The sequence below is a fragment of the Carassius auratus genome, chromosome 24 (genome assembly GCF_003368295.1).
Source record: "Carassius auratus strain Wakin chromosome 24, ASM336829v1, whole genome shotgun sequence".
NCBI classification, from domain to species: domain Eukaryota; kingdom Metazoa; phylum Chordata; class Actinopteri; order Cypriniformes; family Cyprinidae; genus Carassius; species Carassius auratus.
In genome coordinates this window covers 15185429-15204918 of record NC_039266.1, presented here as the reverse complement: position 1 = coordinate 15204918, position 19490 = coordinate 15185429, and the positions used below count along the sequence as shown (strand labels likewise).

The 19490-nt window shown below is 40.9% G+C and overlaps 1 protein-coding gene across 2 annotated transcripts; it reads right to left on the bottom strand.

Moving 5' to 3' along the window:
- Positions 1 to 13112: 13112 nt before the first annotated feature.
- Positions 13113 to 19490, bottom strand: LOC113042370 (uncharacterized). Of its 2 annotated transcripts, XM_026201181.1 has the most exons (9): positions 17674 to 19490; positions 17352 to 17463; positions 15549 to 15695; positions 15244 to 15410; positions 14969 to 15105; positions 14766 to 14859; positions 14183 to 14515; positions 13946 to 14102; positions 13113 to 13820 (listed from the first exon to the last, which is right to left on the bottom strand). In XM_026201181.1, the coding sequence occupies exons 2-8, from the start codon at positions 17440 to 17442 to the stop codon at positions 13968 to 13970; spliced, it is 1104 nt and encodes a 367-aa protein (XP_026056966.1). In that variant the 5' UTR covers positions 17443 to 17463; positions 17674 to 19490; the 3' UTR covers positions 13113 to 13820; positions 13946 to 13967. The 2 variants fall into 2 exon arrangements, with proteins under 2 accessions (XP_026056966.1, XP_026056964.1); XM_026201179.1 differs by having other exon boundaries at positions 13114 to 13820; positions 17352 to 19489.

Sequence of the window (19490 nt, the reverse complement as noted above, 5' to 3'; positions counted from 1 at the left end):
TTACATCCGCCCCCCCTACTGTAAATGTGTCCGCACATTCCTACTCGAATAGCTCACATTCTATAACGTTGAGGCAACAGGCCCCTCGTGGCCCGAGTTGACCGTCTGGATTCGGGACAGTTGACCGGTAAAGTGTTCAAACAAGAGGGGCTTTCCTCCTGTGGGGTCTGTAATGTTGCTTCCTCAAGGTCCACATTACCAACAGCCTCTCCATCCTCCTGTGTGGGTCCCGGCTGCCCTGTAAGACAACCCCCCACCCAAGGATACACGCACCAATTACTGTTCATGGGATTAACACTAGACTTAGAATGTGAAACCTCTTTTTCTCTCTCCCCTAAGGACAAGGACATTTCAAACTTACATGGGCTTAACATATTGCGGTGCAACACTCTCTCGCCACCATCACCCCTCTCCCTCTTAACCACGTAAACGGGAATATCAAGATTAGGTTGTGATGTAACTATATATACATCCCGTTCCCATTTATCATCCAATTTACCCTGGCCCCTGGCCCTCTTGTTTAATACCATGACTCTCTGGCCCGCCAACAATGGTTCCCCCTTGACCCTACGGTCAAACCCCCTCTTTTGATATGCTTGAGCCTTCTGAACTTGCTTTTTGGCTTGATTATAGGCAGTCACTAGCTTCTCATGGTGGTAGTGCACCCAGCTGCCAACGGTGCCTGAGAATTCACTTCCCCGGCCCAGCATCACATCAACGGGCAATTTCGCATGTCGGCCAAACATTAAAAAATAAGGTGTATATCCGATAGAGGGATGGGGTGAATTGTTGTACGCCTGTACCAACTCCGCCACATGCTGATCCCAGTCCTCCTTCTGGTCATCCCTTAGTGTCCCCAACATACTCAACAATGTCCGATTAAAACGCTCACATTGTCCATTTCCTGCTGGATGATAGGGAGTGGTATGCGACTTATTGATGTTGTACAAAGCACATAATTCTTTGATGACTTTTGACTCAAAATTGGGGCCTTGATCGGAATGCAGTTGATCAAACCCCCCAAAGGGCTGTATAAAATGTCCCCACATCACCCTGGCGGTTGTCACTGCTGTTTGGTCCAGAGTTGGCACTGCGACTGCATAGCGAGTAAAGTGATCCATCATTACTAAAATATTGCACATTCCACTGCGTGCAGGCTCCAATGACAGAAAGTCCACCGAAACAATCTGGAGAGGATATTCGGATCGTATAACGACAAGGGGAGCATTTACTGTATTAACTGGAGTCTTATGGAGATTGCAGCGGACACATTGGCGGCACCACCGTTCCACTCCTCGCGCCAGACCTGGCCAGAAGAAACGTCGACGGGCCGAGCCCAGAGTCTTTTCCACACCCAGGTGTCCTGCACGGTCATGCACCCATCCCAGAACTTGATTCTGCAGACACTGAGGTACAATTACTTGTTTCCATTTATCAAATGTCTTTGGGTCACATACCTCCCTGCACAGCAATCCTTGATCCACGCAGAGACGGGTCCACTGTCGTAGCAGCACTTGGGTAGGCCGGTCTTCCGCTGCTCGCTCTTTTGGAACAGGCCCTCTTCCTCTGTCCATATAGACCCACAGTCGTGACACCACTGGACAATCCCGCTGTGCCCTCACCCACTCGACCAGCAGGCTGGGGCCAACTCGATCTTCATTCATTTCTGCCCCTGCATCCATCCTTCGACCCTCCTCCAATATGACCTCTTCAACCACCGGAACAAAAGCCTGGACACAGGCATGGACCACTGCAGATGCTACATAGCCACCCTCACCACATGGGGCACTCCCATCCTCTATAGTCCTGGCAGAGGTCTCATTCACAGGCCACCTGGAGAGGGCATCAGCATTTCCATTAGTCCGCCCCGGTCTGTATCGCACTTCAAACTGAAATCCTGCAAGCTGAGCCGCCCATCGCTGTTCCACTGCACCCAGATTTGCCGTATTCAGGTGAGCTAATGGATTGTTATCTGTGAAAACAGTAAAGGGAGACACAGCAAGATATTCCCGGAACTTTTCCACTATAGCCCATTTCAACGCCAGCAGTTCTAGTTTGAACGAGCTGTAGTTTTTATCATTTCTTTCTGCTGGACGAAGGCTTCGGCTTGCATAGGAAATCACCCTCTCCTTTCCATCTTGCACCTGTGCCAGCACTGCCCCCAAGCCTGTCTGACTGGCGTCAGTGTACAACAGAAATGGCAACTGAAAGTCTGCATAAGCCAGTATGGGTGCTTGTAGGAGATTCTCCTTTAATTTTTTAAAAGCCATGTCCTGTGCCTCTCCCCATACCCAGCAGTCTTGTTTACCTCTGGCCGGTCGGGTGCGTCGTTTTGATGTCCCCCACATCATAGAGTTCAGGGGTGCTGCAATTTGGGCAAAGTTATTAACAAAACGTCTATAGTAACCAGCTAAGCCCAGGAAAGCCCGCAGCTGGGTGATATTCTGCGGAGTTGACCAAGTCTCCACTGCTCGCAATTTCTCTGGGTCTGGTGACACCCCTCCTTCTGCAATCACATGGCCTAGATAATGGACTTCATTCTGGAAGAGAAAACACTTAGCAGGTTTCACTTTCAAGCCAAAGTTCTCCAAGCGGCTGAAAACCAAGTCCAGGTGGGCAATGTGGGCCTCAAAAGAAGGGGAGAAGACAATTATATCATCTAAATAGAGCAACAAGGTTTCAAAATTTTGGTCACCTAAGCAACTTTCAACCAGTCTCTGAAATGTTCCTGGAGCATTGCACAACCCCATCGGCATCCGATTAAATTCATATAGCCCCATGGGGGTCACAAAGGCGGTCTTCTCCTTGTCCGCTGGATGCACCCCCACCTGCCAGTACCCATGCGCTAGATCTAATGTTGAAAAAACTCTAGATTTCTTCAATGAAGCCAATGATTCTTCAATTCTGGGGAGAGGGTAAGAATCTTTATGGGTAACACCATTCAATCTCCTGTAGTCTACACAGAAACGAAGGGTGCCGTCCTTCTTTCTGACGAGCACTACAGGCGCTGCCCAGGGGCTATAGCTCTCTCTAATAATATCATTTTCAAGCATATTACTCAAAAGCCCCCTCATTTCCTGATACAACTTTGGTGGAATTCTATTATACCGTTCTCTAATTGGGGCTGCATCGCCTGTTGGTATCACATGCAACACCCTATCTGTGTACCCATAATCCTCATCATGTTCTGAGAAGACCTTTTGATGCTTAGATAATAATTTAGCAATCCTCTCTTGTTGTTCAGTACTAAATTGTAGTGGGTCTAAAGGAACAGTCACCGGCCGCAACACCTGTTCTTGTTCTACATCCTGCACCGTATTCTGCCTCACCCCCACTTCCACGGTCTCATCATCCAATGGTCTTAGCACTACATCTCCTTGCTGCCTTGGACACAACTCAACATCAAAAATCTGCCCTATTCGACAGCGCTGAAAAAGAGTCACTGGAACTGGAGAAAGATTTAGAATTCGGACCATAACTCTTCCCTTTGAAACTGTGCTCAGTGATCTAGCTACCAACAGCTGGCCCGGCAATACATCTTTACAAGGTTCTACTAAGCCCACATAATCCTTCCTGTCAGGTCGTAGACGTGCACATGCTTCTATCACCACCTCTGACTGTGCTGGAATAGTCTTTCGTCTTCCCTGCGGCCAGTAAATTGAACTTATCTGTCCTACCTCATCACCAAAATTTAACAGGTCTTCACAAACCGAAAACATCTGATGCCACACCTTAACCTGCACTTCACCTTCTCCTACACAACTATCCCCAGTCTGTGTCATCAGAAAGTCTCTACACTCTTTAATCACATTCATGCCAATTAGTCCTGGGTACAAAGATCCCTTTGAGTCTTTAACAATCAACACTCCCCTTTTTGGTATAACTTTCCCACATATATTCAAGTCCACCTCAATATATCCTATATATGGAATCATTAACCCATTAGCAGCTACCAAATTGAACTTTTGTATTGGTGGGTATACTGTTGGTCCGCTAGTCACAAAATATTTTTTAAAATAGCTTTCGGTTAATGTGGTTACTTGTGACCCCGTATCAATTAAACAGGGTGTTTTAACCCCCTGTATCACCACCTCCACCACTGGGCATTGTCCTATTAAATTATCTTTCTTTTCCGATTGGCCACTACCCAATGTACCCACTGATCGGGCCTGTACAGTGGGTTCTAAAAGTTTAAAGGCCCCTGTCCTCCCTCTACAGCCGCACACCGTCTTTCAATATGCCCAGCTTGTTTGCACCGTCTGCAAATAGGTCTTCCCTGCTGGTCAAATTGATCTGAGCTTCTTCGACCCCTCCCTAACTCATACCTAGGTCTTGCATTATCACTACTAGGCAATAAGTGCTGTACTCCTTCACGAACTTCTTTAATCATTCCAGCAACCATTTCCTTTATTTCTCCTTTCAACTGCAACACAACTTCTTGTTTAATCTCCTCAACCAATTTTGTTGCATCTGGGGCTGGCTTCAACTGGACTGTTGCAGCTACTGCTTGCCTTACCTCCCCAAACTCCTCTGCTCGTAGAATTGCTTCTTTTTTTACTTCTATAAAAGAACTATCAGGGGCTCCTCTAACCATACCCCGAAGTTCCCTACGCAATCCTGCATCACAAAGACCCAAAATAAATTGGTCACGTAAAACATTACCCATAATGGTACCATCACCCCGATTATCCAAACGATTACTCAATTCTTGCAGTGCCAAGGCAAACTGCCTGACATTTTCATCTGTCCTTTGTTTACGAGTAAAGAATTGGGCACGAAGGGTTGCAAGGGGGACCGTATCTCCATAAATGCTTTTCAAAAATGACAATATCTGTTCAGCTGTCATGCGCTGTGCTGATGGTAACGCTAACACTTCCCTTTTTGCTTCCCCATCAAGATTACTTATTACAGCAGATACTTTTTGCACTTCTGAAAAAGGGTAAATATTGAACATTGATGTCTGCATATTATACCAATCCTGAAAATTATTTCCCTGCGGCATTTGATCGCCATTAAACTTTTGACACCAGGGTGACCCCATCATTAATGGAAACATCACCATATTTGCATTTGTTGCTTGATTCTGAGCCATATCAGGTGCACCATCTACTCTCTGCTGCGCCCCACTAGATGTAGAAGGTAGCTCTACTGCTGGTTGTGTAGTTGACATTCTCCTGGTTCTTGCCCACAGTCCAATCCTGCTGACTACGCCAAGTTGTAACCCCCACAAACCCCCTCTACCCAGGGTTTACAGGTTCTCTATTGGACTAGATACTTTAAGTGGGACAAGATCCAAGAAAACTCAAATACCCAAAACTCCTTGACTAATAGTTTTATTATTTTACAATCATAATATTAAAACTCAGGGGCAGCAGGTTAATGCAGTCATAACAGGTTGAATTTAGTTAAGAAGCAATGAATGATTTCAAAGATGTTAACTTCCAGCATAATAAAAAGTAACAACCAACAGGATATATGCAGCACAAGATTTCAGTAGTTAGTCAATACATGCATTAAATATATTCACGTGATCACCTCTCACACATAAAAGTTCATTACACTGCAAAACCTAATAGTCATAAATACCACACCAATAAATGTAAATCAAATATTAAATCACCACAAACTGTCAATCATACTCGTGCTGAATATCTAGCCGTCGTCAACTGTATAGGAGGCGTATGGGAAAGGATAACCTGCCCACCCCCTTACACCCGCACTCACTTTACACACAAATAGCGCCGGGGGACCATTAGGTTCATACATACATCAGGGCCTCCCCGGCAAACACAGCAGGAACAGACATTAACATCCAACACAATAATAAAAACAACATGTACTGCTGGCTTTCTTACCCGCTACCGGACGTGGGTTCCGCGTTCAGTGAACTCAACGGCGGCCGCCAAACGTAAACGGGGAAAACCCCAGCAAAATATCCCTCCCGATCGATTCGCACGGGTCGCACAACAATCCTAAACCCACGTCCCGGCACGGCAGCTCTGGCAAGGAACTCAGCAGCAACAAACCAAACAACCCTCCCGCAACAACAAACACATCATAAATTTATAATGCTTCCCTCTAATTACTAATGCCACACAGGTGTTCCTTTTCCCCAGCACATCATGAGGAACACAGAGGACGCTCTCAGTATTGCCACTCCCCTTCTTTAGGCATGAGCAGCTTACACTTACCTTGTTCGTGAACGAAATTAGAGTAAACCGGGTTAGTCTGCTACTTAGCATGTCAATCTCGAAAATGCAAAGCGCAGTTATAGGTACAGTACTGTGCACATACGCTCGTTTTGATATTTAGCAACTCCACGTTTAATCCATAGACCGTAAAAGAAAGGTTTAATCCCCGATTTATGGATGTGAATTTATAATATACAAACTGTTTGACCAAACAATTAAAATGCTAATTAGGCAAGAAACCTTGTGCTTTGTTCATCTGAACAACTCAATTAGACTTTATATATTGAATGCGATTACACACACATTTTAATAAAGCCAGATCAGCTTTTGTAACAAGTGAACGCGTTCGTTGACTTAAGACATAATACACTCTTTTTTTTTTTTCGCCTGGTGGCACATTTTGCGTAAAACGAAGAAATCATCACTGGACGAATCTGAATGAATCATTTTGGTGAATGAACTGAAAATGAACGAATCTCTAGAAAGAATCATAATTTCCACCACTAATTAGTGCTGCAACGACGCGTCGACATCATCGTTTACGTCGACTACAAAATACATTGACGCGTGTGAAATGCGTGAACGCGTCACACTGTTTACATCTCGCATAATGGCATACTGCGAATAATAGAATGCAACTTTCTTCACAAACCGAGACCACTGTTATTAAAAGTATGAGAATACTTTAAACAGAGGACAAATAAAATGGCTCTTTGTTCCCTTTGCAAAACCGATATGGTGTACCACGGCAGCACAACTGCGATGAGCGAGCACCTCAGAGAAAACATCTAGGCGCTCTCCGGTGTCTCCATGCAGTTTAACTGGTTACCCCGTGATCTGGTGACCAACTTCCTGGTTCAGGTCTGATATTCTTGCGCTGCGGCATTCTGAAAAGTTGAGATATTTTCAACTCGATGCGGTGCGGACGCGCTGAAAAAAAAAAAAATAAAAAAAAAAATAAAAAATAAATAAAAAAAATAAAATAAAAAATAAAATAAAATAAATAAATATATATATTATACATATATTATCTGCTCTGTTTTCCCCCGCATGTCCAGCGAGCACAAGTTTGTCAGCAGACGCAGTAAATATTTATTCGTTTCCACTGCCCGTCCAGCGAGCACCAGTCTCTCAGCGGACGCAGTAAATATTTATCCGTTTCCACTGCCCGTCCAGCGAGCACCAGTCTCTCAGCGGACGCAGTAAATATTTATCCGTTTCCACTGCCCGTCCAGCGAGCACCAGTCTCTCAGCGGACGCAGTCAATATTTATCCGTTTCCACTGTCCGTCCAGCGAGCACCAGTCTCTCAGCGGACGCAGTAAATATTCATTCGTTTCCACTGTCCGTCCAGCGAGCACCAGTCTCTCAGCGGACGCAGTAAATATTCATTCGTTTCCACTGTCCGTCCAGCGAGCACCAGTCTCTCAGCGGACGCAGCAAATATTTATTCGTTTCCACTGCCCGTCCAGCGAGCACCAGTCTCTCAGCGGACGCAGCAAATATTTATTCGTTTCCACTGCCCGTCCAGCGAGCACCAGTCTCTCAGCGGACGCAGTAAATATTTATTTGTTTCCACTGTCCGTCCAGCGAGCACCAGTCTCTCAGCGGACGCAGTAAATATTGATCCGTTTCCACTGTCCGTCCAGCGAGCACAAATCTCTCAGCGGACGCAGTAAATATCTATTTTCATTATTATTTTTCTTTCCTCTGTCTGTCCAGCTAGCCTCAGTCTCCCAGCGGACGCAGAAAATACCTATGTCTCTATCAGTCCGCGAGCACTAGTCTCACAGCGGACTCAATAACATCTATTTTTCCTCTGTTTGTCCAGTGGGCCTCAGTCTCCTAGCCTGGTAATACCAGACTCTGTCTACGAAGCAAAGTGAAGTAGCAGAGTCTGCAATGGCATAATAGAGAAGTGTTTTCTCTCTCGCTAGGGGGCACTTGTCTGAAGTTTAAAATCATTGGTTACCCGTAAGCCAATCAGATACGTTTAGTTATGACGTATGTTATGCGCCTGTACAGCCGCATCGAAGCACAGACATCATGCATCGAACTCAAATCTATGATTGAACTTCCACTGTAAATCTGTTGTTAAACACTCTTCTTGTTCTGGCTTCAGTTTGAAAAAGAGTTGAATGTTCTCCATAACAAAGCGAATTGCATCCCGTGTCTCGTTTCCCATTTCCGCGGTCGTTTCAGTTTTCGATTTCTCTAACCTACAATTTAAAACTCTGTGCTTAGCATCTACGTCACGGCTCTCAGCCCGCCCTCTGCTCGTCGATTGGCCCGGCTGTTTCCAGACCGGTGGCAAACCGAAAGCTCTGACGCTGTATCAGACTGAGTACAGAAGCGAAATAAAATTGAGCGGAAGTAGGAAGTCTGTCGTAGTCAGGCTATCAGTCTCCCAGCGGACACCGTAAATACCTATTTTTCCTCTGCCTGTCCAGCGAGCACTAGTCTCTCAGCGGACGCAGTATGCATCCATCTCTTCCTGTTCTTCGTCCAGCAAGCCCAGTCTTCCAGCGGACGCAGGGACATAATTCGTCTCCCATATCTGTCCAGCGAGCCTCAGTCTCCCAGCGGATGCAGTCATATCTATTAGTTTCCCCTGCCTGTCCAGCGAGCACTAGTCTCCCAGCGGACACAGAAATATCTATTGGTGTCCCATGTCTGTCCAGCGAGCGCTAGTCTCTCAGCGGACGCAGTAAATACCTATTCATTTCCTCTACCCGTCCAGCGAGCCTCAGTCTCCCAGTGGACGCAGGAATATAATTTGTTTCCTCTATCTGTCCAGCGAGCCTCAGCCTCCCAGAGGACACATTACGCATCTAGTCAATATATCATTACACCTCGCAGGCAGACGGTGGAGCTTGTCTTCCCGACATCGTAACCGCTTCTTCCTCAACTATTAACCAACAGGACCTACCTGCTCCTCTACTTCTGCCAGAGGCATTGCGAGATCTCCTGGTCAACGACCATACTTCTAAAAACGTCAGCCCGCCAAATCTCTGCGTTTTGGGGGGTTCGTAGTCCGGCGGCTGTCCTTTTGCTCTCTTGTTTTGGGGGGAGTACTCTGGGTTCGGGCCACTTCCCGAGCTCGGAGCCCTCCACCCGGACAGCAAGCCAAATACGCATAAACTTACGGTATTAATATACGTAGATGTGAACTCGTGAAATGCTGTTTTATAACAAAGTTCGGGAGGAACAGTCGCAGTTCATTAACCTGATTAACACAAGTGGAGACCAATCAGTAATCAACTCATGACAAGGTATAAATGACAGCAGAACCTATCTCTGTTCATTGACCGTTTTCAGCATCCCTCCTCCACCCCATTTCTCCTTACTTATAGATCCATCTACTCTTACCACAACCGGGGGGAGTACTCTGGGTTCGGGCCACTTCCCGAGCTCGGAGCCCTCCACCCGGACAGCACGCCAAATACGCATAAACTTACGGTATTAATATACGTAGATGTGAACTCGTGAAATAGAAGTAGAAACTGTCTGTTTCTTCAACTACTCTACAGGACTTTTTTCTCTGAAAAACATTTCAATCACATTATGTATTGTTTGTTATAGCATTCTGTGGAAGTGTGGCATTGTGAGAGGTAGGGTACCACCAAAGTGCGGGTTTCTTCACAAATCATGTTTAGGCATGAGGTCAAGCTACAGGTAATTTTTTTTTCAATCAACTCCAAAAGCCAAAAGTTAGAAAACAGAGGAAAAACTTATCCAGCTTCTCTTCACACACACCAGCAAAAGAAAATCAAAGTTCCTTTGTTCCCAGCTCATCATTAGTTTTTTTCACTTCACTGTACAGCTATTTCTCCCCCGCTGAGGATCATGGTAACTGCAGTTCGACACCAGGTGGCCATCTTGGTTTGTAGTCCCCATAGATTCTAGATGGCACATACAGTATTGTTCAAAATAATAGCAGTACAATGTGACTAACCAGAATAATCAAGGTTTTTCGTATATTTTTTTATTGCTACGTGGCAAATAATTTACCAGTAGGTTCAGTAGATTCTCAGAAAACAAATGAGACCCAGCATTCATGATATGCACGCTCTTAAGGCTGTGCAATTGGGCAATTAGTTGAATTAGTTGAAAGGAGTGTGTTCAAAAAAATAGCAGTGTGGCATTCAATCACTGAGGTCATCAATTTTGTGAAGAAACAGGTGTGAATCAGGTGGCCCCTATTTAAGGATGAAGCCAACACTTGTTGAACATGCATTTGAAAGCTGAGGAAAATGGGTCGTTCAAGACATTGTTCAGAAGAACAGCGTACTTTGATTAAAAAGTTGATTAGAGAGGGGAAAACCTATAAAGAGGTGCAAAAAATTATAGGCTGTTCAGCTAAAATGATCTCCAATGCCTTAAAATGGAGAGCAAAACCATAGAGACGTGGAAGAAAACGGAAGACAACCATCAAAATGGATAGAAGAATAACCAGAATGGCAAAGGCTCAGCCAATGATCACCTCTAGGATGATCAAAGACAGTCTGGAGTTACCTGTAAGTACTGTGACAGTTAGAAGACGTCTGTGTGAAGCTAATCTATTTTCAAGAATCCCCCGCAAAGTCCCTCTGTTAAAAAAAAGGCATGTGCAGAAGAGGTTACAATTTGCCAAAGAACACATCAACTGGCCTAAAGAGAAATGGAGGAACATTTTGTGGACTGATGAGAGTAAAATTGTTCTTTTTGGGTCCAAGGGCCACAGGCAGTTTGTGAGACGACCCCCAAACTCTGAATTCAAGCCACAGTACACAGTGAAGACAGTGAAGCATGGAGGTGCAAGCATCATGATATGGGCATGTTTCTCCTACTATGGTGTTGGGCCTATTTATCGCATACCAGGGATCATGGATCAGTTTGCATATGTTAAAATACTTGAAGAGGTCATGTTGCCCTATGCTGAAGAGGACATGCCCTTGAAATGGTTGTTTCAACAAGACAATGACCCAAAACACACTAGTAAACGGGCAAAGTCTCGGTTCCAAACCAACAAAATTAATGTTATGGAGTGGCCAGCCCAATCTCCAGACCTTAATCCAATTGAGAACTTGTGGGGTGATATCAAAAATGCTGTTTCTGAAGCAAAACCAAGAAATGTGAATGAATTGTGGAATGTTGTTAAAGAATCATGGAGTGGAATAACAGCTGAGAGGTGCCACAAGTTGGTTGACTCCATGCCACACAGATGTCAAGCAGTTTTAAAAAACTGTGGTCATACAACTAAATATTAGTTTAGTGATTCACAGGATTGCTAAATCCCAGAAAAAAAAAATGTTTGTACAAAATAGTTTTGAGTTTGTACAGTCAAAGGTAGACACTGCTATTTTTTTGAACACAACCCTTTCAACTAATTGCCCAATTGCACAGCCTTAAGAGCGTGCATATCATGAATGCTGGGTCTTGTTTGTTTTCTGACAATCTACTGAACCTACTGGTAACTTGTTTGCCACGTAGCAATAAAAAATATACTAAAAACCTTGATTATTCTGGTTAGTCACATTGTACTGCTATTATTTTGAACAATACTGTACCTTCCCTTTATGAAACAACTTTTCATGATGCCGCAGAAGAAATTAAGGTGGTGAAAATTTAATAAATTGGAATAAAATAATACTACTAATGTTTTTTTAATGATTTTCATATTTTAATATTTAAATGTCCCGTTTTACGCGCTTTTTTGAAGCTTTGATTGTGTTTAAATTGTGCAATATAACATGTGTTCATGTTTTGCGTGTAAAAAACAGTATGTTTCACACAATTCACCTATCTGTATACCGCTGTTTTCACTGTCATAAAAACGGGCTGATGTCTTCCTTGTTCTATGAAGTCCCTCCTTCAGAAATACGTAACAAGTTCTGATTGGGCCAGCGGTTCCTGTGCTGTGATTTGACAGACGCTTACATCATGCTGCCTTCCTGCAAACGCGATTGGACTAGTTTTGGAGTAGTTTTGAGAAGCAAGTGGACAGGAGCGTGTGCTGGAGATGTATTTATAGTCACAGGAGTGTTTTTACTGACGAGATGCGCATGAAAATCGCATTCGTTTTTTTGCACAGCCCTAACATCTAGTTAACAAAGCTAAACAGCGTTGCCCTTTGTGTAATAAGTTACAGAAACTGTTAAACGCACCAACTTAAATAATAAAATACATTTACCGGTTGTGGTCCATAAACAACGCCTTCTCCAGACAAAGAGGGAACTGCTCCATCTTTCAAGAATAATCTTTGTGCAAATCCGGCATTAAACTGATTGAGAAAGTTATCCTCAGCAAGCTGTCCTCAGCAAAATTTGCTGCACATAGTTTTATATGTGGATTATAATTTTCCAGAACTGAGTTAAACATAAATTGTAACCATTAATCTCCAAGTACAGCGTCCCTGGGAAGCCCAAACAAAGATGATTGGACAGCGTTTCAAACGACATGGCAACAAACACAAACACAAACACAGCTCTTCCTTCTTCTCCGTTGGAGCGCAACAAGGCCACACCCCCCTTTTTGTGAATTAATGTGGGCGGAGGTTAGTCAAAAAACTGTTTTAGTGACGTCATTACTGCAGGAACTAGAGGGATGTAGTCCAAACGTGTCGTTTTTTGTAGGTGAATTCTGTTAAATCAAATATCTCGCTTGGCATTGAACTTTGAGCTTTAGAATTTTACAGATATTATTTATACTATAACAACAACATTACACACTAACTAAAGTTTAAAACATGGAATCACGAAGAAGGGGACCTTTAAAGAGTTTAAAGAGTTCTACAGTAAAATATACACGGTAAGAGAAAACAAATCTATATAGAAAATGTTATGTCCCCTGGTACATAACAATGCAAGTTCAAGGAATGTCCAAGTCCAACTATTATGTCTTTTAATATGATGTGGCTTGATGTTGTTTTGGTATTAGCATGAATTAAGTGGATAAGTCAAACATACATGAATAGTTGGAAAAAAGACACAAGATAAAATACTTTCTCATTGTTAGCACTCATAATGTACCAATTTATTCATGCTATGTAACATTTGATTATAGATTATGAAATATACATAATCAGTTGTACAATGTGCAATGCATAGCATAGCAAAAATAGCATGAAGAAAATAATAAAGATAGTAAATAAAAAAATATGTCTTAAAGTCTGAAGTAGGACCCCTTGCACAAATTCAGAAACATGAACTTTTGTTGTTCCAGATGCAGCTATTCATTGGCTTCATCAAATGAAAAAAATTGCAGCTGTTCTCACACAAATCAGTCTAAAATTCCCTTAAATGACACAAGTCCATTACTAGTACGTTGTGAGAAAAGTATTTCAGTGTAAAATATAATATATACTAATATTTTATTTAAGCCACTTCTGTAACAGTCTCACTATAATTCAGTTTCTGAAAAAATAAAAAATTTTCATTCTCAAATTGGACAACATGTATTTGACAACAATAATATTTCATATATTCAATTGAAATACGTTTAAATCACAAATGTTCTAAATATAACAGAAAATTTGAATTTGTATCATATTTAAAATTTGTAAAATAACTTTGGAACTTGTAACTTCTTCAATGTGATGTGTTCTCATTACTTTGGTGTGGAAGTCACGGTTTTGTTTTTTTGATCTCTCCTGTAAAAAAATATAATGTGTGAATACAAGAATACCACACTGAATGCATAACAATACACTTCATAAGCCATTTATTTTGTCACTGATTATTTCATGTTTCACCATAATTGTTAGGTTTAACTTACAAAAACTGCTTAACTTTCTCCTTCACCCATCCACATGTGCACCAGGGTGCAGGTTTTTGCAGTCAGCAATTACTCTTTGCTTGTAGAATGTTGGCCATTTTGCAATAAATTTGCTTGAGATGTCATCTCCAAAAAGCATAGTAAAGTCTTGGTCAATCTATCACACAAATAAATCATGTCAATAACGAACACTAAAATTACATTTACAATTAACTTCAACATTTTAATATTTCTTACCAAGCCTGGTGTATCCAAAAATCGGGGAAAGTAATCAAGGATGAGTGAAGATTTGTCTGGATCATGTATCAAATTCTGCCTGTACTTGAATGTTGTCCTCATTTTATCCTTAATAACTGGTGTGTCCGTTGAATGCTTCATCATGGATATAGCTTCTGTGCATTCGTCACCTGACAGCTGCTCAGTTGCTGAAGATGTCTTGCGCAAAGTCTTTGGACCATCTTGGTAAACCACCTTGGATGCCCCCTTCAAGTTATTTACAGAGTTGCGCTGAACAGTTTTCAATCTGTAGGCAATGTAACCCTGGCCACTGCGTGGATCATAGTAATGTTCCTGTAAAACAAATGTTAAGCATCAATAAGTCAATCAGTATCAGGCAGTATAGCATGCACAGAACTTATATAAACAATATATTCTCCAAAATTCTATGCATGACCCACTTTACACAATGGACTACCCAAACTATAAAATATTTATACTTAATGATACTTACAGCTACCGATAATTACAGATAATTTGATTGACTCATGCATTTGATATGTGCTGAAATAAAGGGTACAGTTTCAATGTACTGTATACTTACATAACCAGTCGGTGAGCACTTATCCTTCAAATTGGGGAACAAGGTTATGATCCCAAGAGCGTAGCTTAAACGGATACTGACTGGTGGAATCCTCCTAGAACACAACATTTTTTTTTTTTTTTTACACATTACATGTAAAATGTAACTGTGGTCAAATACCAATGCAATATATAAACTAAAGATTTTTTTTTTTGGTCACTTACCCATACTTCTCTACCATATCAGCCACAAGGATGTTTACCAGCTTCTTTCGTGTCTTGTCAGACAGGCTACTTGTTTGTTCATACTCCTTCAATATATCAGAGCCTCCTGGTTTTGAGTGTAGCGCTGCATGAACTAGCTGTATAAATATAAAAACAAAAACAAAGTATGAACGCAAATAAACCGGTCTTTGATATACTAATGTTGATAAGATTATTGATAAGGTATTGAAACTTATATCATTGATGGACAAAACATAAGAGGGAAAATAACTGACATCTTTTGACGCATTGCAGTCAGAAGGTTCTTCTAAGAATCGCTTTTTGGATGCCTTTGAAGATTGTGGAATCACTGTGGACTCCGAACTTTCTGATTCTATTGATGAAAACGATGACCCAGGGCATGAGGGCTCAGAGAGATCGATCTCAGCTTGTGGAACATTATCTTAGAATCACATACAGGACACAAGACAATATGAACACCAGACAGATGCGGCTCATCATGTATTGTGAAAAAATATGTTTGGGAATACAAACTAGATGATTCATTTATGAACATGGCAGCAGGTCATGAGTTTCTTACCCGATTTATTGTTATCACCATCCAAAATTTTGAAGGACACCTTAGATGTTCTCACAAGCTCATCAAAAATATCAGCATCAACATCAACTCCTGCAGAGTCTTTAAGAACCACATTGGCTCCATGCGGCAAGTTGAACTTTGCTGAAGCTTAGAAGTTGAAACAAATACAACTCAATTTTATGTTTTAACATACTGAAATAATAACATTTCAAATCACTTGGCATTATTTTCAAATGCAAGTAATACATCTAAAAAAAATCTCTCTCTTTCTCTCTCTCTCTCTCTCTCTCTCTAATATATATATATATATATAATTCAATAAAATAAGTATTCAGATAGTATATAAAGTCACATGTATTGAAAGATTTTTTAACATTGTAATCAGAATATTATTTGGGATTAAACACATTTATAATACACATTGGGCCTCATTTACAAAATGAACGTACCACAGAAAATAGGTCATATGGTCGTTTCAGTGCAAAACTTTTAATTTATTTATGTATGTGAGCTGTGGCTACTATCAAATCTCACGTCTGATCTCAGCTCATATACACAAGTGTTCGAGTTGCTTGAACTTGGGCACAGCACAGTAAATATGGTGGAGAATTGTAGAATGATAGCATTTTGTTCCCTTTTATTTTCCAAACTGCTAGGGGTGGGATCGATACAGCATAGTATTGCAATATTTTCTGCGACAGTACCGCATCGATGCACGGATGAAAGGTATCGAGATTTAATTATATTTGGTAGAATAAAAATTAAAATCGCAAAGCCGAAAATAGGCTACATAATAATATTATATACGTGCATGCCCCGCCTGCCAGGGTTCAGCGGGCATGTGTCACTCTCCTCGTCACTGCGCGGTTTATGCTGTGCTCAGTATTCCACTCTATTTATGTGCTTGTGTACTGCTCATGCTCACCAGGAAATCAAATTCTGCCCAAACAACGCTGACAGGATATTTGTATGCATTATACTTGCTCTTGTTTGCAGTAGCACTACTGTGATATAGCATGGTGTACAGCTGTACTGGGCAACGCTGATAAAATGATACCTTCAGTGACACTCTGCTCATATGCTCTGAAAATAATAGCTTTGTAGGACTATAAATTATTTGAAAAATTAGTTCAATAAATAACTTGTATCTGATTATGTTACATAGAAGTGAATATTTAATTTTATATTTAAAAGTTTTGATATTTAATATTAAGGTAACACTTTTCAATAAGGTTCCATTAGTTCATGTAAGTTAATGTATTAACATAAACAAACAATGAAGAATACATTACAGTATTCTTAATGTTAATAAATGAAGAAAAGAAAACAGTTGTAGAATACATTTGTTCGTTGTTAATTCATGTTAATTTAGAGTGCATTACCCTTAACAAGCACAACTCTTGATTTTAATAATGCTTTAGTAAATTTCAAATGAACATGAACTAAGATTAATAAATGCTTTAGAACTTTTGTTCAAACTCAGGGACGAGGTTTCTAAACTGGGGTGTTTTATGAGCGTTATATTCAAGTGATGATTACTTCGTGCTGCCACATTTATGGACTTTAGATCTTTGGTAAATACTTTGAGATTGGCTGCATACAAAGGTTTCGTGAATTACACGTGAACTCTGTCGTAAGCTGATTTGATCACAGGGATATGCGTTCATTTCTACATTAAATTGATAAATGAGGTCCATTATCTAATGCAAAAAACAACAACAAAATATATATTTATTAAGACTAATACTTATGAATAACACTGTCATAATTAGCTTAAAATTATTCGAAATGTGAAAAACGTACCTTTAATGAATCCACAGAAGTCAAAACAGTCATTTTTCTCTGGTATTCGGATCCATTTCGGGTTCCCTTTACACTCGACTTGGACCAGCATTTCTTCAGAACGACACTCTCACTATTAAGATAAGCTAGCACATTTATTATGTCTTTTAACCACTCATCTAGATAACGCCAATATGAAAACCTAACACACACACTTAACGTTACACACAAACACAGTTACATCTAACTTGTAAAATAAAGTTTTAAAACCAACTATGCAAGTTTCGCTTATAAATTATTAAATTGAGTGACGTTTTGGTGATATTGCACATGTTTAACTTACGTCCACACAAAAGCAAATCCTGCAGCACCCATCGAAAGCTTCGTTAATCTAACGTTTTAATTATAAAGCGTGTGTGTTATACGTTCTTCCACAGACACTATTAAATAAAACAGCAGCTTACATGGTCAAATAAACACCTTAAACATTTTTCGGCGAGGTTTTGAGACAGGAACTCTCCTACCTGACACATCCTGAAGCTGGTCAAGCTTCATCTTTATAACAAGTGTGACATGGCGCGCGCCCGCCCGCCAATTTAGAGTGCGTCGCGGCTTTATCCGCCTATTAGGCCTCAAATCTTTCAATAGCTTTTAGCACCTGTAAATTCTTCCCCTGTCCTTGATATTTTATCTTTTTGTATAACTCTGCGTTTTTACAGTTACAAACATTAAATTTGTTCTTCTCATGATCAACTGTGTGGTTTTAATCTGTAAAAGGCGTAATGTAGAGAAGGGAAGCCTAGATGTCGTGACGACAATTTAGAAATTTGTTTAATAAATTTACGATTTATTAATACGTATATTCGTTTTAGGTTAATCAAGGACAGATAACTTAGTCCACTATTTTAAATCGCGTCCATGATCTGAATTACTAAGGTATCAAATTAGTACAACGTGGCCCCGATTTCTCTCAACGAGTAAACGATTTGATCAAAGTTGTCCATGACATCTAACCTTACCCATGTGCATGGCCCCGTGAATATAAAAAAATATTTAGCTATTTACTAATAAATGTATTTATTAATTTAGCTATATCGTGTGAGAATCTGATCTACCTGCCTTTCCTTCGCCTTCGGCTTCAACTGAAAGAAAATGGCGGAAACAGACTGGTGGCCTAGCCTTAAGTGGAGGCGTGGCCTGTTACTAGACTTTGGGTGAAATTTGAAAATACACTTAAATTTCACACTGACACTGTCTTACAAATAACAACAGCAGTGTTATTTTATCACTATGTAGTGTTAAAACAATGTCAACACTGTTAATTTTACACCGTCCCTGAAAATTTTACACCAGAGATTTTGCTGTGTAGCTTTATCATTTTTTTCTGTTAGTATTTTTAACATGTCACAGACACTTATCCTTTCTAATTTAATTCAATTCTTATTTAAAATAATCTTGTAGCAAAGGAAAACTGTTCAGCTTCTGGAAAATTCTCGTCTGTTTTCATCTGGACCTATTTTAGGAAATGCTGCAGCATCAATAGCACCCACCTTATTCCGGCCCTGAGTGTGGGTGCGTTAAAATAAAATGCACTGCAGATGGAGTATGTGTGAATCAGGAAGGCAAACACTTCACAGTGTGGATGTGTTTGTGTGTGACCTATATAATCCATTTGATAGGTTACAGCTGTGTTTGTAATCGGTGAAATTGATTATGGGAGATGTAGTCCAGGGTGAAATGTGCAGTGGAACATTCATTTTGGTGCTGGCAACTTCTGCTGGTGAGGAGGAAGAGTAAAGACGGGCGTACACAGTGCAATTTTTGCTGTCGTACGAGTTTGCATGCAATTTTTTTTCAATCGTGTGGAAATCATGTATGCCCGTATGGGCGCGGCTCGTATCATGTGTGAGGAATTACGAGCCGAACAGAGTGCCACAAGCACTTCCCGACCTCCCGATCATTTTTAAACATGTCTAAAATCCTCTGGCATGAAACAAGGGACACCAATAAATGTATTTCTATTTTATAGAAAAAAATGTATACTATGCCAATGAGACTGTATTTAGAACAACATGTAAATGTGATTTTTAATATAATTTTGCCTAAATTTGGCAAACTAAGAGTTCTCCTGAAAAAGAAAAATCACAGTAAGGGACAGGC

Excerpts from the sequence above, each read along its gene's own strand:
- LOC113042370 (XM_026201181.1), bottom strand. The coding sequence starts at position 17,442 with ATGCTGGTCCAAGTCGAGTGTAAAGGGAACCCGAAATGGATCCGAATA. Across the intron at positions 15,411-15,548 it reads TGGTGATAACAATAAATCGG|ATAATGTTCCACAAGCTGAG; the intron begins GTAAGAAACTCA and ends TGTGATTCTAAG. Across the intron at positions 15,106-15,243 it reads ACTGCAATGCGTCAAAAGAT|CTAGTTCATGCAGCGCTACA; the intron begins GTCAGTTATTTT and ends ATATTTATACAG.